The sequence below is a fragment of the Schistocerca nitens genome, chromosome 3, assembly GCF_023898315.1.
Source record: "Schistocerca nitens isolate TAMUIC-IGC-003100 chromosome 3, iqSchNite1.1, whole genome shotgun sequence".
NCBI classification, from domain to species: Eukaryota; Metazoa; Arthropoda; class Insecta; order Orthoptera; family Acrididae; genus Schistocerca; species Schistocerca nitens.
The window spans coordinates 592,042,405-592,065,794 of NC_064616.1; the positions used below are offsets into that span (position 1 = coordinate 592,042,405).

General features: G+C 36.8%; 1 protein-coding gene across 8 annotated transcripts in view; it reads left to right on the forward strand.

Moving 5' to 3' along the window:
* LOC126248507 (phosphatidylinositol 4-phosphate 5-kinase type-1 alpha-like) overlaps window positions 1–23,390 on the forward strand; it is a 300,192-nt gene that overhangs the window by 56,358 nt on the left and 220,444 nt on the right. For all 8 annotated transcript variants that reach the window (XR_007545495.1, XM_049949546.1, XM_049949548.1 and 5 more), the window contains exons 9-11: window positions 4,615–4,871; window positions 6,675–6,807; window positions 14,162–14,249. Coding sequence is in view for 7 of the 8 variants with exons in the window: in XM_049949546.1 (XP_049805503.1) it covers window positions 4,615–4,871; window positions 6,675–6,807; window positions 14,162–14,249 (478 nt within the window). In the remaining variant the exon portion in view is untranslated. The remainder of the gene's footprint in view (window positions 1–4,614; window positions 4,872–6,674; window positions 6,808–14,161; window positions 14,250–23,390) is intronic.

Here is a 23,390-nt window from a genome sequence, read left to right on the forward strand (position 1 = left end):
GCACTGTTACCAGTGTGGCATACGTGAATGACATCCTGCTACCTGTAGTCATACCCTTCCTGCACAACACCCCAGATGCAATTTTTCAGCAAGACAATGTACTACCACATGTTGCTGTGTGAACATGTGCCTTCTTGGTGTCACAGGATGTTGGCGTTTTGCCCTGGCACACCGGATAACCAGACTTGTCACCAGTTGAAACTGTGTGGGATATGGTGAAATGATGGGTGCAGTACTGTGACCCAATGCCAACCACCACAGATGAACTTTGGAACCAGGTGAATGCAGCATGGATGGCTATACTACAGGACACCATTCATACCTTATATGCAACATGCCACCATTCATGGAACAAGTTATTAGGGCCCATGGCAGACCCTGTGCCTGCTTGCCTGCTACAACAGGACACATGCTGAACCAAGATGATCGAAACGCTAATCGTTTCTGCAGAACATACTAATGTACATGACCTGTGAATATGAACGTCCTCTCTCTAGTCACTCAATATGTTCCGTCTTTTTTTTCTGAGCAAGAGTGTATTTATATTGGTTACGTTGTGCCAATTACGCTGCCGAGCTGTGGCAATGAGCAAATTTGGTCTCATTTTCTAGGCTTACCAGCACACTGCGCCACATCATGGTGTCCCTACTTAAGCTTTCAGATCTTCAGCTTGGCCCTTTCTGCAACATGTGAATGTTGTGGAGCTGTTCTTGTGTGTTACACAGTCGTACCTCACCTTGTGGTGGTGTCAGAATGACATTACAAAGTGAGCATTCTCTTGCGATTGCATTCTCTCATCTCCGCTCGATTGTTGTGTGTCAAAGCCCAGTGGTATGCCTCACTGTTTGCAGTATTGGCTCTTCTTCCTGGTTTTTCACTGTGATTGAGACACTGCATTTGAGCCTGTCTTAGCTTGGCTCTGTGCTTGCTGGGGAAAAACTTACAAAATTTTACGTTCACCTAAAATTAAATTCTGTGGTGCAACAAGTTTATCTCCTCACGTTGCCAAATATAATTGTTCAGGGAATTATAGGCTAACATTTGATGTTCAAGGTTAATGTGGACACTTAAAATAGTCAACAGCATGAAGATTGGTTGGGGTGGGGGGGGGGGGGGCAGACAGTAATTCACCATGAAAAATGCTGCTCTCATCAGTAGTATACCCTTGCATCCCCGTGATCTGTGAACTGACATACTCGCCATTCATGTGGGGGACTTACAGCATAATGTGGGATCCATACTGTGTTGCAATTTAGTATTCTCGACATACACAAAGCTGCTTCAGAAGTGATAGCACAAAGTGACAAAAAAAGTCCTACAATCAGTTAGGGATCAAACACTAACCTTTCTATTTGTAGGTTTAACAACTATGTACTGAGCCATATCAGTGCCATTATTACAGGATTAAAGGGCTCCCTGCCTACCAAATTTACTTGTGAAACTTTCCAATTCCATTCTCAGTAGTTGCTGGGGAAATATTGTTGTCCGTACCCTAATTTCTATTATTTTATCAATACATTCCTCCATATGCTACATATATGACGGAAAGGGTTGAATAGTATCTTATGAGAATCGTCTAAGATGATGATGTTTTCTAAAGGCTTTGTGGTATTGTTTCTTTCTTTTGCATTATTTAATTGAAAATTATTGTGCATTTCTGAAATTCTCATGTCTCACCAAAAAGAAACTCATCACGGTAAGTGATGTAAGCCACTGAGGTGTATCCTGATATCTACAACAGTGTAGTTCTTCATACCACAGGAATTGTTCTCAGAGATGGGAAGAAAATATGGAAGGTAACATCTAGTCATGATACATGAGTGAGACATCACAACACAGGCTTTTTTGGAAGTGGGACTGAGAAGTTGGGTTCATGTCTCATTCCAGCCACTCTAAATTTTGTTTTCTGAAATAGCGGTAGGGGAATTTAGGGTTGCTTCCATTGAGAAGACCACTGGCAATTTTCTCTCAATCATACATCTCCATTCTGAAATAGGCTCTGTATCTAATGACTTTGGTGTAGATGTGATAGTAAATGTAACTTTTCTTGGTGTGGATTTTAAATCTCTATCTTCATCGTTTCATCTTGCCCAGCATGTGCTTACAGCTTTCCTTATGCAGCTCTGCATCAAGAAACCTATGGTTCTTAGTTGTCTATACACACATGCACTATGTTCACCATTTTTTGGGAAAATCACTTTGCGTTTTTGTTAAATCTGTTATACAATGGTACCTATAAACGTTTTCGAATACAGCTTCATTTATTTTATTTTATTTATCAAAAGTAATTTCCATGGACATATTCTTGATCTCATGCCTGCAGGTAGATTTTTTTCTCTGCATGAAATGACTACTCTTTATCAGAATAGTCAATTGAGGAATTAAAAACATATGTGAAGATGATTAAGAAGTTCAAAGCCTCCTGCATGTAAATACTAGGTGCAATTTTTTCTACAGTGTGCTGGACCACTGTCACAGTGAAAGAAATAATTGTCTGCTTTCAGTATCAAATAGATAGCTATGACTGTGTTTGATATAAAACTTGCCCTTGTTTTTAGAGTAAAATTTTCCCTTCACAACAAGAAAAACAGCAACTGTTCACTTTCTGACATATGATGATCTGCAGACGGTGCCTAGTGTGGACTTACTTAAAGACATCCATATTTATGTATGTATTTATTTATTATTTATTTTAATACTTGGTTGGAAAATTCTAGCAATCAAGCCAATTTTCATCATCTGAAACAATACTATTCATATTATGGTAGGTACCAGATCCAAACATTTTGAGAATTTACATTGACTACAAGAACCAATATTATGCCATATGCTCTTCTGTGGAGAATTTTCACCCCACAATGAATAAAGATTCATTGCTTCAGTGTTATCAAGCATAATAATCAAAGATGCCTGTGCAGACAGCCCAAAGAATCCTCTTTGTTCACTGGTCTTTGCCTTCTAGTTTCTGTACTGCAAAAAATTATCAGCGGTGATTGATGGAAATGAATCTGAGTGGAGAACATCCTTGAAGCTGAAGTTGCCACGCTGAAAGATCTGAATATGGCAGAGTTGTCATCAGTATTCTCCAAACACTGGAGAAGATTCCTCCAAGATTGGTTGTTCCAAGGTCAGCTTTTGAGAAACATTGCACTGTATAACAATTAACCATTTTCCTCCCTTCCTTAGAAACGCTTGCTGGTGCTAAGTGATATCCCAGTAGACAACACTTTTAGGTACAGTACATGTATGAACATATACAAATATCAACAGAAGTGAATTTTAACACATCCATCAGAATCACAAGTTGCAGAATTAAGCAACACTCTCTGAATTTACACGTCTCATAGTAATACAGTTCTGCACTATGCGTACCTGATATGAATATAGACTCATAAGACAGTTTATTCATATTGGTGGTCCACAAACTGAAGAAACACTGTGTGAAACTTTCTGCACCATCTGTATTAACTTAAGTAATATTGTGCACAGTCACATTGTGCACATTCCAGCATTGGAACTAAAAGGTTTCCTCCTTCCATTCCACTACCATTTTTCACATCACACAGTTGTATGAAAGACTGTTTTGAGTGGAAGATCAAAGTGTTAGTTTTCTTCCTCTGAGCTTTTCAGAAGTGTTTGTAACTGGGGAATTTAAGTTGCAAACAGATGCATCGTGATGTGTGTGGGCATATTGTCATACCAAATCATTTGAAACCATTAAAGCTCTGCTAGTGGTGTTTAAACTTGTATGTAGGGAAAAGATGTACACCACTATTCTCCAGTATTTAAGTCTGTTTGTATATATTTATTTTTTGAACTCCAAGGGGTGTTTTGGAAGTAATTTATGTAGCATCACAGTGGAAACTACCTAATGTGAAACACTTTGCCCTTATTAGAAGCTTTTGAAATGCGTACTGTCATTCATTGTGACTTTGTCCATTGAAAAAAGGTAGGGGATCATCCCCCCCCCCCTCCCCTCCTCCACCTGATGTGACCTACCTTTTTACCAACGTTGATACAAAAAAATCTGCTTTTAATGTTCAGGCATTGTTCCTATTGTTCTTTTGTAAGATAGTAGTTAATTCTCTTTTCATGCTATAAAAGCAGTCATAAACTTTTTTTTTTTTATAGAAAAGTCTCGAGATTCCACTTCATCATATTTTTGACTCTTTTGTATAGTAATAAATCAGTGTATCTTTAGAACAAAAGACTTGAGGAAATTTATTGTATTTTCACTGAATAGCTTAAGGGGAAAATGTACACATGCATGTAATTGCCACAGGCATCATCATCTTACTTTAAGTTGGTTTAATTAGTCTTCTTCAGTTGAGTTCTAACATTTGCACGTATCTGAATCAGCTGAATTTTAGCAGCTTCCAACAATCTTTATTCAAAAACCTTCAGAATAGCACTGTTCTTCTACAAAAATGTCTTTAGTCTGTGTAAAATATTCAGCTCGGGCATTGTGTTCACGATTTGTGCATAGATATTGCATTTCTGCATCTTATATTTGTAGGCAACCTAGTAGGGTATTTAGAAAAGCCAGTAACAAGCCTTGTTTTCCACAGTCGGAGAATGTTTTTTCCTTCTATCCACGTGTTTTCTGTGTTGTAGGAGAGAAAAGAGGAGGAAAGGAAGGAGCAAGAAGGGGCTGCACATGGAAGCAAAGCTTCAGCTCATGAGAAGGGATCTAGCGGTGATGGCCCAGGCAGCCCTGCAGCTGCATTTATCGAAAAAGAGAGGGAGGCTGCATCAGCAACAATTTTACATCGGACACGTTCTATTAACAGGCAAAGGCTCGTTGCTCACTCCACAGCAATGGAAAGTATTCAGGCAGAAAGTGAGCCAATAGATGAGGAAGATGATGTCCCGTAAGTGTAATTTACCCTATTCTGAATAATATATATGTTGCATTTGTGGACCCGTTTTCTGCCATTGTCAGTCAGCTCTTCAGAGCCCATTCATTTTGGAAATGAAGTGTAATGTGTCATCTAAAGTAATGTCACTATGGACAACCTGTAGAAGTTGATCATATGCAGAAATTATTAGCAAAGAAATGATTTGAAACTTCCTGCTAGATAAAGCTGTGTGCTGGACCAGAACTCAAACACAGAACGTTTGCCTTTCTTGCACAAGTGCTCTGGTGAGGGACCTCGTGCATGACTCAAGAGCCACCCTCATAGCTTCACTTCTGCTTACCTCTCTCGTACTTTCCAAATTTCACAGAAATTCTCCCGCGTAATGTCTGAGACTAGCACTGCTCAGCAAATGAGTGTAGTCCCGTAACTTACGTAATAGAATTTCTGTGAAATTTGGGAAGTGAGAGAGAGGTAATCACCGAAGTAAAGCAGAGAGAGTGGGTTGTGAGTCGAGCCTGGATAGATCAGTCGATATAGCTGGCAGAGATTTCGGGTTCAAGTCCCAGTCTAGAACACAGTTTTAATTCATCAGGAAGTTTGAGATCAGCCCACACTCTACTTGTAATTACTGAAGTATGTGTGGTGCAGGTGCAGATTGAAAACAGTCCCTGAGTAGGGCATTACTAAGCAGCTCAGTTTTGAAAAGAGAACTGTGTGTGCTTGTGGGATAGTGGAAAAAACTCCTTGCTCTTAAATGTTTGTTCACCACAAATCTCTCACCCAGCTCCTAGTTTTCATGAGTGTGAGGTCAATAAAGGATCTGGAAGTTATTCAGAAATACGAGACACATTTAGTTAGTAGTTATTTAGTTCACTTGAATGTTAATAATTGTGACCTTTCACAGTGATGGGGAGTGTGTCTGTTTACCATCAAACAGATTCTCAGATATTTTTCAGTTTTTCTTGATAAAACTGTGAAGTGTATTTTGGAAAATGTGACATAGTTCTGATGAAGATGACATTCTCACAAATTTCAAATGGAGTGCATATACTTTATTAACCATTTCCAAATGTAACTGTTTTTCCTTTAACATACTCTCTCTCCTTCCTTTCTTTCTTTCTTTCTGGTGCACGAGGATTTGAAACTAGTCTCTTAGTTCTCTCATATGTGGAATTGTGGCAAGTCCTTTAGTAGTGTTTTTCTTTCCTTCCTTCCTTCCTTCCTTCTTTCTTGTGTGCTATGAAGTGAAACTAATCTCTTAGTTCTCTCACACTTAAGTGTTGTGAAACAAGAGGCTGTTTATCAACTGAAGATTGATATTTACTTTGAGAATGTTGCATTATTCTTGTCTGGAACTAATAAAAATTCCCTCTAAATAACTTGAATTGGTGATACACAACTTCTGGTATGTGATACTTACCAACCTAGACTGAAAGCTATTGATTGATTTTTGTAATTTTGAAACTAACATGTTATTAGTATACTGTAGAAATCCATTGATAAGCCTATTAGTACAATGAAAAGGTTAATATTGAAGACTTTTTGTAATACTGCTAACAGTATTTAATATTCAAAACTTAGTAAAGTTTGAAGTGCATGAATTAAAAAAAGAAAAGTAAGATTCATGTACATTGTATTGCTGTATGATTACAAACAGAATAGATCATTTAAATCATCAACAAACTGTTCATGAATACAGCAACAAAATTTCTGGTGTTCTGATTTACCCGAAAAGAAAAGTAAGAAACTGATTTATTACCGTACAGTCATTGATGCTGTTGTGCATTTTCCATTAATTTATTGTTGTGTCTTTAGACCAGGTGGGATTCCTGCCAGAAATGCTCGTGGTGAACGTCTCCTACTATTTATTGGCATAATTGATATTCTGCAGAGTTATCGATTAAAGAAGAAGTTAGAACATACTTGGAAAGCTATGATACATGATGGGGTGAGTGTGGTTACATAATATCGAGTCATATTTTTAGTGCACAAGTCTTTTTGCTGTTTATTTCTTATCAGTTTACTGGTAATAAATAATTATTTCATTTTGTGATTTTTACTTCATGTGTGCAACCATTGTCTTCAAAATCTACGTGAAGATGATGATTTGAATGTGGAATGTGAATACTGTTCTTTACATGGCGGGAGTATGAGCTGTTGCTGCAACACATGTCACTTTGTACAATCACGAGCACAATGAAATTAGTGCTGCCAGTTTTGCCTGATCATTTGGCACGTTTATTACAAATCTAGCATTTGAACTGTGCCATGCATATGACTTAGTATAGATCAGTAAGCTTTCACTCTCTTTTGTGTTCAATTAAAGGCAAGGATTAAGGTGGTACAGATCTGCATCTGTAACCTTTTGAGTGAGAAAAACTTCACTGGTATGGGTTGAGTTTATCCATGGACTGCACAGAAGAAAATGCCCATAGCTACAGGCTTTCTGTTGAATAATTCTGTGACAGACTGTGAGACTGCAGAGTGTAATCCACCATAACACTGAGACATGCATATCAAAGACCTTGGAATACACGTAGAGGCAACTTGCAAGCTGGTGGAACAACAAATGCTGCTCTTCAATCAAGGGCAGGTGAGGAGCACTCTGAAAGTTCAAGACCAGACAGTCTGGAGAGAAACTGGTAGCTTTCTGGGTTGTGAGAGCAAAAGTACAACACTTACAACTGTTGTGACTTGGCAAGACAGCCAAGCCACTAGGAGATAGCCGAAAGGCACGCGTTTAAGCTCACGCAGGCTGGCGTGAGGTCTGGAACAGGTAAAGTAATTATACTAGCAAAAAAGGTACGTAGCTTCTGGAATACTTAACTTTAATCCATAATTGGTAAACATCGGTCTGACAGTACATGCATCACAAGATAATTAGCAAATGATAATGGCGGCTTGCTAGGTCGTAGCAAATGACGTAGCTGAAGGCCATGCTAACTATCGTCTTGGCAAATAAGAGCGTAATTAGTCAGTGAACCATTGCTAGCAAAGTCGGCTGTACAACTGGGCGAGTGCTAGGAAGTGTCTCTAGACCTGCCGTGTGGCGGCGCTCGGTCTGCAATCACTGATAGTGGGGACACGCGGGTCCGACGTATACTAACGGACCGCGGCCGATTTAAAGGCTACTACTTAGCAAGTGTGGTGTCTGGCGGTGACACCACAACAACCATTAATTGTGCCACACCAGCCACAGTAGAATGTAAGTCAATCATGAAGGCCTCTGGTAAAGGTAGATTGAAACCCATCTATGCCATAATGGAAGATGGGACTAATTTATCTTTTCCAGCTGACATAGCACTGACGATGGCTAATTTTTTCAATACCATAACATGATGAAGACAAAGATCCAAATTTCTTACACCTGAAAGAAGCTGCAGAGAGGGTGCAGTTACACTTAATCCAGACAGCTGAGAATAATACTGCCAAGTGCTGTACGTCATCTGCCGTGGTGTAGCGGTTATAGTTGCTGGCTGGTGACACATGTATCACAGGTTAAATTTCAACCTCCTGAAATTTTATTATTTAACATTCATATTTTCACAAAGGTTCTTTGACTTTCTTATTTATGGAATTTACCAGAACATTCTGTGTATGTAAATAGGAGCACTCACTTTCAAGGCAAGTAGTTCATCTCTGTTTACCCCTTTGTGTCCACGTAATAAATCTGCTTTCAGTGTGAAGCGTTAATTCTTGTCGATGGCTGCTATCATAACAGGTTCAGGATGCTGAATTCTTTGTGGCATAGTTAGGTTAAGGTGCTAGGTAACACAGACATCAACACTGTTTTGTCTCTTATAGGCTACACAAAATGTCACATTCATGGGCAGGAACCCAAATACAAACAGCCGTAGAGTCGGAATTGTCAAGGTACTAATCAATACAAAAGTATAGGTGAATCAATTGCATATCTAGCATCCAGTATTGTTTTCATGATACCATGGCCTTTACCTAATGAAACAACTAAATGGATTCATCTATGTCACTAAAAACAACAGGTAGGAAGACCTGAAGTGTTTTTCCAAGTCTACTTTTACTTGGATGTTGCTGTCAGCAATGGTTCAAGAATGATGAGGAAGAGCTCAAGCCGTATAACAAATTTCAGGTGGAAACTAAGGGCATGTGATGACAGCTGGCAGCAGGTCCACCTGGCTAAAGAACAACTGAATTAAAGAGCCGAAAGCCTGGGTGAGGTGACAGCCATATACAGGGTGGTCAGAAACTGTCTCAAAAGTGGTAAGGGTGTTGCAGGGTAGGTTGTGCCTAGAAATAATTGTTAAGAAAACAATTTGATACATTGTGCCATTTCTGAGGTAATTAGCATTGAAGCTAATGAGGGTGATGAGCACAAATTCAAGTTGCACGCAAATTCAAGTGGCATGCCATATACAATTACAGACAGACAGAGCAACATACCAAATCTTTTCATAACAGTTATTTCTCAGCGCAACATACCATGCAACACCCTTACAAGCTTTTCAGACTGTTTCTGACTACCCTGTATACAGTGTGTTTTGGATCTGTTTCACACAGTGAGCCTTGAAGTCACAGAAGCCGAAAACATTTCACACCTAATGAAGGTCACAGCAGAAGTCTATCAAGTACCATGATACAGGACTTCACCAAGTGGAAGTTTCACAAGTTTTGATCACCACAAAACAGAAAGTTTAAATGAATGTGGGTGATAATTGCTCAAAGATGTGCATAGTACTGCATTTTAGATGACGCTAACACACACATTGTATTCCTTTCAAAGCTCAGTTATTAATTGCAGTGCCGGCCAGAGTGGCCGTGCGGTTCTAGGTGCTACAGTCTGGAGCCGAGCGACCACTACGGTCGCAGGTTCGAATCCTGCCTCGGGCATGGATGTGTGTGATGTCTTTAGGTTAGTTAGGTTTAATTAGTTCTAAGTTCTAGGCGACTGATGACCTCAGAAGTTAAGTTGCATAGTGCTCAGAGCCATTAATTGCAGTGACTGGTTTTTACACTAAGGAAAATTACAAGCACAACTATCCATAATAAGCACCCATAGTTACAGTGGCAAAGTAAATTGCTCAATTCTGGCTCAAAATAAAACCACTTTACATTTATATGAAATCATCAAAGTTCTCACTTTCCTGCTACAGACAGTTACACTGCAGTAGTGAATTTAAATCAGTTCATAACATGAATCACAGAGTCCAACAGTAGTTCACTCCAATGAAAATTACCTTAGACACTCTTGCTAATTATAGCACAGTTCATATGAAAGTTATTAAACATAAGAGTTTTTGAATTTTGCAGTGACAGTGCACAAATTTTCACATATAGAACAAATATGTTTATGATGTGAGTCAACACAGAGTGCACACTCGAACATAGGTCTTACTCATCAACACTCAAACCACAAAGTGGCATTTTTGGGTGATGTCCAACTACTTAGATGTGTGAATAGTTTGAAAATTACATTGCTCTTTAAAATTTGGCTAGGTTGGATTATACTGTTTTGATGAACTACAACTGTGATTTTTATTCATAGAAAGTGTTGTTGGTCAGAAATTTAGAAAGATACATCGTCACTATTATCCTTATATGATGTAGGTCCCCTTGTTTGCATGAGTAAGTGCCATATTGCAAACTAGAGTAAATTAAATGGAGTTATTAAGTAATGAGTTAAGTAATGAATGCTGTATGTTGTCTTCTACAAGAAAATTAAAAGTAACAGAAGTTGATGGTCAAAGTTCAGAATCTAACAGTAGGCATGACAAAACCTGTGATGGTAAATGTTTAATTAGTTGGGTAGATAATTAGTTTGAGGTAATATTAGAACCATTACTGGAAAGTCAGAATGCTTAACTTTCAAGTGCTGTAGGTTAGCTTCCTCGAATATAAGTTTAACTTGTAAGTTCTTGCATGTATCGAACTGTAGTGCTAACTTAAGTTAACTGTAACTTTTATGTAACAGTGCCCTAATTAATACTAAGTACACCAATGGAATCAAACAGCCAAAATAATAAAATTAAGTGAAACCCCAACTGAAGTAAGAACTTGAGAATTTTAAGTAAGTGTTATGTGTCAGCAGGTAAATATATTGAAAATTAGGAAAAAAATTCTTTCGTTATTGGAGGAGATGGTAATAATTCATCTGCTGTGTCACAAGCTGACAGGCACCGGTATTATGAGTATAACTATGGATGTCGGAACAGAGCCCTTCGAAATTGTTGTTTCAGCAGAAAGTAGCCTTAATGTTATGCTTGGATGTGGCTTCTTGCAGGCATCACAAGCAGTCATAGACTGTGAAAAATTGGAGCTTCAGATTGACCATATTCCAATAAGTTCCTCTGGGCCATTAAATGCACATAAAAGAAACCTAGATGCTTTCTCATTGCTGTAATAGTGGCTAAGGCAGAAAGAGGCAGGTATCTCACACAGTAAAAGATGAGAGAAATTATAATTTGATTGTAAAATAACCTTCTTGCAGTCAGTCAGTTAAATTTTCTAACTAACCATCACTTACTAGGGAAGAATTGTTTAGAATATTTCATCAGAATTACTTGTGATTGTCTAGTGAACTAAGCTGACATCCTTCCAAGATTGTAGCTGGATTATCTGACTATCAACTGAGTTGCCAAACATTTTCTGGATGCCACTTTACACATATCTTTCTGAGGCAATACAGTTAATTTATGAACATTTGTCTTGCTATTAATTGTGTATCCTTGTCATTGTTTTCTTATGGTACCAAGCCATGTCATACACATGTGAATCAGAGTGCAGCACCTATTTATTCAAATAACTAATGATCAGTATATTTGAGAACAGTGGAGGTAGCAATGCAGCTAGCTGATTATTCACTTGACTGTAACATATACAACCTTTGTAATGACTGTCATTTCAGTTGTGTAGAAAATCGTAATATTTGTTATAAAGTTATAACAACAGTTAACTCTGTTGTCATTTTTGTATCATCGGCAGCTTGTGAATTGACGACTATGTTTGTAATGTCAGATTATTCAGATTGATGTCAAATACAAGAGATGTCGTTTTCAATTTGAGGTGTTTTGCAAACAGTGGTGCGTGATTCAACTGCAAGATGAGCAACGTTTTACCTGTCATATAATGTAAAATATTTTTTGCGAAAGGAGGTGCACAAAGAAGCATTACACTTGCAAAAATGGTACTGTAAAAGGTGATATGAAGTATGAAGCAAACTATGTTGATTAATATTATTGGAACAAGTATGGTTTTAGTTAAACTATGGTATAAATATGTGTTACATATGTAGATCTTTAATTTTTCATTTGTGATCCTGTAGAAGCTGTAGAGTGTCTCGTTACATCAAATGACACTCCCCAGAAAGTCAGATGATAGTGATAATAGGTTAAATAAATTTGTCATAAGTGATGTATAGCTCTGGGCTATAGCCAAAGTTTATCTTTGCTCCCGTAGACAGAAGCTTGCATTTAATTATTCATAACAACAGTACACACATTGAATTAACAGTATCAAAATAATCATTAAATTTCAATGGAAGAAAAATTGTTAAAATTTGATGGTGACTGTAAAGATCATTCAGCATTACATTGCACTCAATAATTGTAAAATAAGAAAACCTACATCATCATTAGAATAAAAATATGACAACAGGGTTCGTTGTTGTAATTACAAAGGGCTGACAAATGAATAGGTGACAGATGAGGAAAAAAGTAAGAGATCTGTTTATTATTTCAAAAGTAAATACCAGAACTGTTAATACATTTATCCTGCTGTGAGGCAAGATGGTCAGTGCCTTCATGGAAAAATGTTTGTGGTTGGTTGCTTGTGGAACCATGATTGTACCCAGGTGTGCACCTCTTCATCCAAAGCAAATCAGTGCCCACTAATATCTTTCTGCAGGGCTCCAAAATATGCTAATCCCATGGGGAAAGATCAGGCATGTAAGGAGGATGTGCAAGTGCTTCACAGCGAAGCTTCCGAAGCACAGTTGGAGCAACCATTGCAACATGTGGGCCCGCCCATATGTTACCAATGTTGTTTTGTTTTGTTTACACTGAAGAAGTTTACCTGTATAGAGTCCCAATGTTTTCTGCTTCTGCTGACATAATTTTTGGTTTTTCTGAATACATAACTTACTTTATGAAAGTATGGCAATGAGTGATTTCTTAACTTGACTACTTTATGCATACAATCCAACCGCAAAGTTTTCAATACTACTTTAGTGTGACACAGGACAGCAAGTGAGCACAGTCCATTTCAAAGTTCGAAGTGCATAATATCTTACTAATTCATGCCAGCCTAGGAGCACTTGTGTTTGCAGATACTTTCTTTTATTAAAATAGACTTTCATCTTATGGTTTTCATGGTAAGTTGTAATTCATTTGTATTGCCACAACATGTATTTTAATAGTGTTCTCGATATTATGAAAAGGAAAATTGCTAAAGGAAAATTGCTACTTGCCATATAGTGGAGATGCTGAATCGCAGATAGACACAACTAGTGTTCTCAGTTAGTTTATTAGACACAACAGAAACATAATCATCGAAAATATATTCTTTGACATTATCTAATACAGAATGACACCATTCAGGTGGTTCACCAATTCCACACCTGTAGAAACCCACTCATTCGAAGTTAAAGTTGTCATCAAGTCAGGTTTGAAGTACAGTTTTGTCCAGGAAGGAATGTTGTTGATGGTTATTTGATAAGGAGCATGCTTCCATGTGTGGCCTACCAATGACCACATGAGGGACTTGTCTTGTTTTTTTTTCCCCTTACTTTCTTTCCAGTAGTTTATTCTTTAACTATGTTTTCTCCACTTTCTTCTGCCCATATTGTGCCTGTCTTTGTTTTTTCTTGGAAGCCATGTAACTTATTTTTGCTCTGAACTTTTCTTTCTCCTATTTCTTCCTCTGTTTCATCAGTTTCCCTCAGGTCTGCATTAACTTATTTCATACATGTTATTGATGCTTTTGGGATTCTGTCAAAAAACTAAACACTCTTTAATTATCCTTTTTTAACCAGCCTTTTTATGTGTTCATAGAATACAACTCCTCTCTTCCTCGATTATCTAATATTGTTTCTATTCTTTCACAAGCTTCTTTATTATGTGTAAATTTCTATTTCCCATTGTCATATTTTGGTTCCAAGATTTTCCTTATTATTTTTCTTTCCTTCTTTCCTATTTCACCAAATTGCTTCGATGTATTGAACAAAAGTTACTCTGAAGCATAATAATTGTGATTACTACTACTACTGTTACTATTACTATTATTATTATTATTGTTGTTGTTGTTATTATTATCCATGCTTACATTTTCAGGACACCGTTTCAGTGCATAGGCCAGCCTTTTATGCAGAAAGGTTTCAAGGGTTTATGGCGAAGACAGTGTTCAAGAAAATACCATCCCGTAAGTTAAATCTTGGATATTCAGAACTTCTCATGTTGATGCAAAAACACCTTTCAGTTAATAGCATTCTTGGTATCGTGAACCTCACTTGTGTAACATGAAGCCACTTTATTACCAGCGGCTTCACTGAATTGCCCAATACACAAGCTTTTTTCCTTCTTCCTGCAGGCATTTATTTATGAAATACAATGGGAGTGTTTTGAAGGGGTTTAATAAAATAGTGGTAGTATTTTGTGAAGTGCAATAAATCAGTATTTTCACTTGTAATTGCAGCTAGTGGTTTAAGTTTGTTCCTGTATTCATACATTGTGTGTCTTAAATCTGATGGTGGAGAGATTTTAGGGAAGTGGAACGAGTGAAGTTACACATAAACAGGCAGATTGAAACATGAAAATAATTGATAACAGTTGTAGTTATAATATTATTGATCCCACTGAAATGAGTGTCTATTTCACAGAGATTTGATATTTTTGTACCTAACAGATGTCAGTGCTAACTGCACAACAGTGAAATTACTTAATTGTGTTGGTCTATCTTCAAATTAAATTTTTCTGGTGTATGGCACTTATTAAAATAATTATAGTTAAAAGTCAGCAATAGTAGTAGTTAAGTGGTGGCAGCCGTAAATATAGCTACATCTAGTCTATTAGACATGAAAATGTAATATGCAGGACGTTCGCTAATGCAGGCAAAAAAGAAAATAATGAAAATAAAAATGAAAAAGCAATAATTTGATGAAAACGAGTCTAAAAGCAATTTGTTGTAATAATGTTCAACCAGCAGAATCAAACTAATACAAGATAATCATCAACATATATATAGTTGATATCTTTGAGGTGTCAGCCATTATGCCAGATACCAGCATCAGGCTTTCCCAGCATTCTGTTGACATCTTTGAAGTGTCAGGTATTCTGCCTGATATTAGCAGAATATCCGACACCTCAAGTTGTCAACAGATCACCAAGAAGGCCTGAAGAATTACAGATACATAGTTGCTGGCTTAAGCTTTCAGAGTTGTCTTTCATAAACAAATTTAAAATGGTGACATCAAATGAAATTCTATTTAGCGGATGACCTTTCTTGAAGCGTTTGAATTTCTGTGCTCATCCCTTTTCGTGATTCTCTCAACTCCTCAGGAAAGAAGCATCATTTTTGTATGTGAACCCATATGTATTATAAAAATGGCTGTATTTATGTATCACATCTCCTCCTAAACCACAGGATCGGTTTCAACCAAACCTGTTACATATATCACTTATTGTCTGTAAAGAACCAATGTAGGTGTGAGAACCACTTACCTTTGAAAGGGGTGGGTTTGAAGAAGCAGCGTAGTTCACAATGCACAAATAGCTAGGCTGTATTCATTGTGTATTTAAGAATGAGAGTAGTTATTAAATGTTGTTTTATGTTTATTGGTCACTCAGCTTTCACACTGCAGACATAAAAAGGATTATCTAATTGAACAAATCAGTTTCACACTGCACGTGTCTGTAGCTATATTCAAATTATTTAATGTGCACTGGGAATGGATGTGAATCTGCTTTCAGCTTTAAAAACAGTGACAACCTGTTAGCCACATTTCTTACCCAGCATTATATAACCTAAAGTGCAACAGGAGGCTTAAGATTTCTGTGATTAGTTTTCAGTACAAACTCCACAAACGGATTACTTAATTTCAAAACATAACAACTGTAACTAATAATGAAAATATAAGAAGTTCATTGTCAAGTAGCTACTTTTTACCCGATATCTTCCTCAAGATTTCTCGAGAAAAAGGTTCCCTGTGGATGCCGTGAAAATGCACAGTGTGTAGCATGCTGGCACAGTGAAAAACACGATCTGCACTGTACAGATGGCAGGGCAGTGGAAAATGCTGCGTCAGCTGGCGAACTTCAATTTCAGTGTATGCTGCACCATTGCGCAACACCTGTCACAAGAAACAGGTGCAGTTTTATTTGCTTTGGCAGTTACTTCATGGCTTATGCCATTTTATTGTGCGAAATGTCTTAATTGGAACACACACACACACACACACACACACACACACACACGCACGCACAGTGTATTACACTGATTTGTAACTGTTACTGGAGTATGTTTATCTTCTGTATACAAGGTCACTGTAGCTTGATAAAGGTCTTGCAATACAATAAATTATTGTAATTGACAGTCTTTGTCAATATTTTGCTGAAAATTACTTTCTTCCAGCAAATTGTTTAGGTTTGTTGCAGTAATTGTATTACTGGTTGAAGGTTAATTTATCTTTACTGAAAGAAAAACAGCTGATTATCAAACCATAATATTCATAGTCATGTCACTTGTTTTATTAATCACTACATATTTGGTATGATACTATCCATCTTCAGATGATATACAGGTATCTTTCACAATTCACCTCCTTTTGTACCTATTAACTTAACCTACGAGCCTTCCTGATGAACTCAGTTTTCATAGTGTTCAGGCTGTGTTTTGCAGATGTTTTGTGTCATAGCTCCCATTAAAAGTTGGAAAAAGTGGCACAACACAAAAACCTTTGGTATTAAATAGAATTTGATTTCTTTTATGATTTCTTTCATGCTCTCCATTCAAGGTTACAAAATATTGGCTATTGAAGTGGGATGCAAGGACAGGAAAGGACAAGTGCTCTCAAACTATTGCTGAATGTACAGACGGTAGAAGCTGGTATATTTATCAGGGTAGTTTCTAATAACAAGTAGATGTTGCATTTGGTATACCTTACTGAAGTGTAATGATGTTATAGTTTTTCTAAGATACTTTGCAAGTGACTTCCTTGATACTTCACAACCTAACCACATCCATTTGTTATTAAAATAGGGACAGGAAAAAATCTTTTTTTGTGGCCAAGGTTGGTGCTATTTTTTGCCAAATTCAGTGTTATTTTTTTGCCAAATTTGGTGTTATTTTTGCCAACTTTATTGTTACTTTTCTCCAAATTCATTGCTCTTTTTTTTCCAAATTCGGTGCTTTTATTGCAAATTTAGTACCTTTTTACCGAATTGGGTGTGAGGTTTGTTGCCAAATTTGTTGCTTTTTTGACATATTCTGTGTTATTTTTTACCAGTTTCGCTGTTATTTATTGTTGCCAACTTCAGTGTTATTTATTGTCAAATTTTGTGGTGTTTTTGGCAAATTTTGTGTTTTTTTTTCCTAAAATCAGTTATGTTGTCAGATTCAGTATTACTTTGGTCAAATTTGGTGGTATTTTCGTCATCACATCAAAGATTGTTACTCAGGAAATTAACTATTATTTTAAAATTATACATGAGCCTCAGGCTTGACGAGAGTAGAAGACAAAATGCAATTTTATCATTCATTATCTGTCAGTTAGGATTATTAATAAACTGCCATCCTCAGAATTATAATATTTTTATACAGCAAAATTAAAATTTTCATGATATCTGTTAAAAAAGCCAATTTCATGTTATTTTGCTAAAAACTGATCATTTCACAATGTTTTTCGTATTATCGTTTTCACAAGGCACACATACATGTTGTTCTTCATTTTTTATAAGTCTAATACTTCTTGTTAAAAATTTCCAGCCCAGTACTTTGTATTTCATACTGATTTTAATGCCTAATATAAAAGCATCACCACTTTCTGTAGAAAAACGAATTGTTTGATTTTGTAGTTAACACTTTAGCAGAATGAATCTTCCTCTCTGCAGTGGAACATCGACTGTTTTGAAACTGCCAGGTTAAAACTGTGTGTCGGACTGTGATACGAACACAGAACCTCATTGTTTGTGAGAAATGCTCGTATCATCTGAACTATCATGACCAGACCCCACATCTTCATTTATGCCAGTACCTAACTCCTACTTTCCAAATGTCACATAAATTCCCTTTCATACCTCACAGGACTAGGACTGTTGGAAGAAAGAGTAGTGCTTGTAAAAGGCTGGTTTCTGGGTTCATGTGCCTGTCCATCATAAGGAAATTTAAAACACGTTGGCAGTTAACTACTGGTATCGTAGCATTGTTGTTCCTATCTTATTTGCAGTGTGGCAGGCATTGATTAAAAAACTTGGAATTTCACATTACACATAAAAAAAGTTAAAAATACTTGTCCTACACCCAAGCACCATGTCCCTACAATGACTACTTGCAGTCATTTGTGTCCCTCATTTGCCCATGATAACTGCACGGATTTCCATCATACAGTGCACATTGAGAAATATGCAGTCGAGTACATTTCAGAAGGAATAAGATTTACATAATCCTTTCCCACTTTCATCAAAAGCAGAGGACTGGTTTTGCTCTTGGATTGATGCTTTAAAAATCTGAACACTTATGTTTACAGTCCTTGAAGGGAACTGAGGCTGGTCTCATCATCTAGGTGAGATGCAGTGTTCATACTGATTGCCAGTGGTCCACAGCTCACTGTACCCTCTATTTTCAGTTGCTTGTGGGATGGCCTATGCAACTTTCCTGCTTTGTTTTTGTTTGAATAATGTTGAGGGAGAAATTGCTGCACAAACACAATAAGTGTTGCTACATACATAATAAGTATTGCCAGCCCGTGACTCATTTTTAGTGGCAGCCCCTGTCTCAGACTTGTTTGTGGCTTTTTCCAACATATGTTTTCTGGAACACCATCCTCAAGACCACGTGTAATCTGCCACTGTTGTTGAAGTGAAGTATACATGCAAAAGAGGCAGGAAAGATTATTGTTTAGCAGGCCATTCATAATAAAGCCATTAGGTGTGAAACAGCTGCTCAGGTTCAGCAGCTGTGACTCTTTGAAAGGAAGCATCCTGGCATTTGCCTTAAGTGATTTAGTGAAACCACAAAGACTGTAAATATGAATGACCTGCTGGTGATTTGAAACTTTTTCCTGAATGTGGGTTTAGTCTCTTAATCACTGCACATCACTAGGTGGGTGCAAGACAGGGATCCTCTGTGATCTTGGGCTGCCAGCAGGAAAAGCTTGAGAGATCAGATACGCATTCACAGTAATGAGAGACCAATATCTATAGATGTGCTTCACAGCCATAAGCAGTTTATAACATACACTAATAAGCCAAAACATTACGACCACTGCCCACTGCAACAGTGGATGCAGCCTGGAGGCTTTGCGGGCACTTGACGCGGTAACAAACGTGTGTAAGTGGAGCAGACACAGACAGGGGATTACCGTGTTGAAGATGTGGGCTGCAAATGGGGAAATCCATTGAGATAAATGACTTTGACAAAAGGCAGATTATTATTGCACTGAGCCTGTGAACAACTATCTTGAAAATGGCAAAGCTGGTTGAATGTTCATGTGCTGCTGTCATGTCTACAGAAAGAAGTACGAGGATAGTGAAGCTACCACTAGGTGCTAAATGGTTGGCCATCCTACCTTCCAAACTTTACAAAAGGAGACGAGATACTGGCAGAAGTAAAGCTGTGAGGACCGAGCGTGAGTCGTGCTTCGGTAGCTCAGATGGTAGAGCACTTGCCCGCGAAAGGCAAAGGCCCTGATTTCGAGTCTCGGTCAGGCACACAGTTTTAATCTGCCAGGAAGTTTCAGTTATTTATATGATTTACATGACTTGTACATTGACATATAATGCTACAGACCTCCATAAACATACCAACAAACTGTCCAATCCCAGATACTTAGAATCAGTGATGTATTTATTTCCCTAAATGGAAAAACAAGCTGTTAAGCAGTTAGTTACAATATTTTGGCTCATCAGTATTAGTTCCAGCTCTCCACACACTTTCTTCATGGACACCTTGCAACGAACACAGCTCCTTTTTAAGTTAAATAACCAAAGAAGAAAGCTAATTTATGTTTCTGTAGTTTTATTCATTTAGAGAAATGAACTGAATGGACCACATCAAAACTATGCAAGCATTTAGACTGAAAATACACAGTAGTTTACAGGAAATTACACATGATTCATTATGTTGAAAGGCAGTTTTCTCAAACATGACACTGAAAACACATTTCTAAATCATGGTGGATCGCATAGGTGTAGATGTACATCTGGTAAGCTACAAAAGGTTTCTAAATGACCAGAAGTTGTAACTAGCAGTACAAATGAACTGTGACTGTTTAATGCCAAATGAACAGTTGTACAGGCAGTGTACATAATTTTCTAAAGAACAGGTTTCTTCATTATGAGTATCTAATTCATATATGATCAATGTTTTATTCCTAAAAGTATATTATTGTATCTCCTTTTACTAAGGCTTTCATTGTGTGTCAGCTGGTAATACAGTTGGACTTCATGTTACACATAGCAGTTAATGCTTGTAGCATTTTAGGCAAGATGTCATCATAAAAGTCTTTTGTTTTTGTTTGTTTATTTTATTTTGTAAGACAAGGAAAGAGTTTGTTACTGTCTGTTATTTATTTCAGATGTGTTCTATTTGTATGCTGGCTTATTATATATTTAGTTGTTGTAAATACTGTACAGTGTCTTAATGTTGTGTATTGTTATACTTGAAGAACTGAAATGTGTGTATATTATTGTCTTTGTGCATTTTTATTGTTGTCTGTAGGTCTACGTGTTATACTTCATTGCATGTCTCAGTGCAGAATATGTGTAAGCATGTTATAAAGTAATTTTGTTTGAAAACAGTATTATAAAAATGTATGTTAATAACCTTGCATTGCAATTCCAAGTAACAAATTGTATGAAAAATTATTACTTTGTGCAATACCTTTCATCACACAGGAATTGTTGTTGCATAATAATATTTTATTTTGTGTATTAATCCTTCTTTTATATTGCATTTAGTCAGTTGCTTTTCTGCTGGCCCATTTGAGAGAGAAAAGTAAAAATAATTTCTACAAAACCTCCAGCATTTCTCAGAATTTATGTATATTGATTTTTAAAATGCGGACTGAAACTGTTATTCTGATATAAAAATTGCTCAAAATGACTCATGATTATGTCCATGGTCATCATAGGAGCATAATTGATTTATTGAAACTGGATAGGTTCAGATGTTATGGACTTCATTGCAGCTGTTCAAAGAAGTCATTTGTACAAAAACAAGAAACAAAAATGGTCCTTGTAGTGGTTGACAAATGTTCGTAACTTTTTAAGAACTGTGCATACCTCAGGAAAGTGGGTTTAAATTAACGTTTACTGCATTAATTCTTACTGTCCATAGAAAGACTTTAACTGATTAGCTACAAATTTAATTTCATTTCTGTCAATAGTCAAATTCTTGATTTCAAAACCTCTGTTTTTAATGTAGAAATTTTCTTTTTAACCGGCGTTTCCCTATTTTGAGTTACTTCTCATGTCACCATACATTGTAGTTTTGGCCCTTATTGAAAGATGTCCTGTATTTTGGCTTTAATTGAAACAAAGGCATGAATATAGTGATTAATGATTTGCCTGAGAACACCTTAAATTTTTGGTATGAATACTTGTAGGTGATGATTCATAAACAAGGAATTGTCATTGAGTGATGAGCCATGATCACAAATAAGGAAATACAGGCATCAGTAGTGGATGTTGTGCATGGAGGAGATGAAACATTTTCACATTACTCATTCATATCTACTTGTGTGACAGTAACTAGCAAATGAGTTACTCTTCATGGCATATCAGACACATGTGTCTCCTTCGGTCTCATGCAGACCAAAAAATTTATAGTTGTATTTAACATACCTCAGTGTTTTAGTAAAAGTATCAGTTAAGCAAGATGCACATAATATTATGGCCTGTATGAAGAACATACTTTAAGAAACTCTTAGTTGTGTCAACCGTTACAAAACATATTCGGTAACCTGAATCATGGGATGCAGTGAATTCAGCAGTAAACAATATTTGTCTCATTGGACACTGGCTAACCACGTTGTGTATGAAATATTGAATACAGTCAGAGAAATTAGTTTTTCAGGAACAAAGATATTTGCTACAGGCCTCGAATGTTGTCGTCATCTTGAATTTGAAGTTCAGTAGTAAACATATATATTCAAAATCAGTATCGTGTTGAAAGTATGAAAGTGCAATTTTGAAATTCCACTGTAAAGAAAAGTAAATATTTTATTGTTTATCCTTGGGGCATGTGACCTTCTATTTTTATAACCCGTCCCCACCATTTTATAGGTAACCTATATTGAAATATGCAAAATGCCCCACTGCAAGACAACTGGAAAAAGTTTTAAAGGCCTGCATTTTGAAATGGAAATAATCTCAGCTTTTCACTATAATGCTTTCTCCCCGTCTCTTGCTGTCCCAAAGCTGTGACACTATTATTCAGAATAGTGCATGCTTTGTGTAAGAGGCTAATGTCAGATAGCTGATTTATTTGGCTGTATATTCAGAGAATCTGTAGCTAACTTTGTATACATTTTCACTACACATGGCTGTTGCTGGAGTATGTTTCCATGTTGATGTAAGCTGTTGAGTATGTGAATGTTACAGCTTCTGCTGAAAATTGAAAGGAAAAAACACTTTTCGCAAATAATAAATTATTTTTATAATAACTCAAATAAGTGCAAGAAAGGTGAAATCTTAAACATTATTAAAATTCTTCATAATTTTGTATCACTTGTTCTCAAGAAAGTTTCTTGAACAGTGAGTAGTGAGTTCCTAAAATACATTGCACTTCATTTCACTTGCTAGGATATTTGCATATTCTTATGCCATTCAACTCTGTGCTGTATCACTGCACTCTCTTCTTTACTTCTGTGGAATACACATCTGTTGTGTGTAAGAGGAGTGTAATTTCATGTGCAATTTGTGCAGTGAGGAACAGTTGGAGGCTAAGATTTGTGATTAAGAAATTTGTTTGACAAGTTTGGCGTTATAAAATTTGTAGTCATATTTTAAATCCATGATGGACACTTGGACACAAGTGTTTGCTTCAAAGAATGTACAGAGAGATTGATTTTTGGCATCAAAGAATATATACCAACATTGGTGAAAACAGCAATGCTAAGAAGAATATGTACTTTATACCCTGAAAGAGAGCAGTTTCTAAATCTCTCTCTCAACTTCCTGAGTTTTCTGGTCATATTGCCCACAATCCACAGGGGTGTTGACATTATGTTGTCACATCATAACCATTAGTTAGTCCAAATCCGAAAAGACCATTGTCAGTGCAGTATACCACTTAACATTGAAAGCATGTTTATTATGGACACCAACAAACAGAAAGAATGGACCT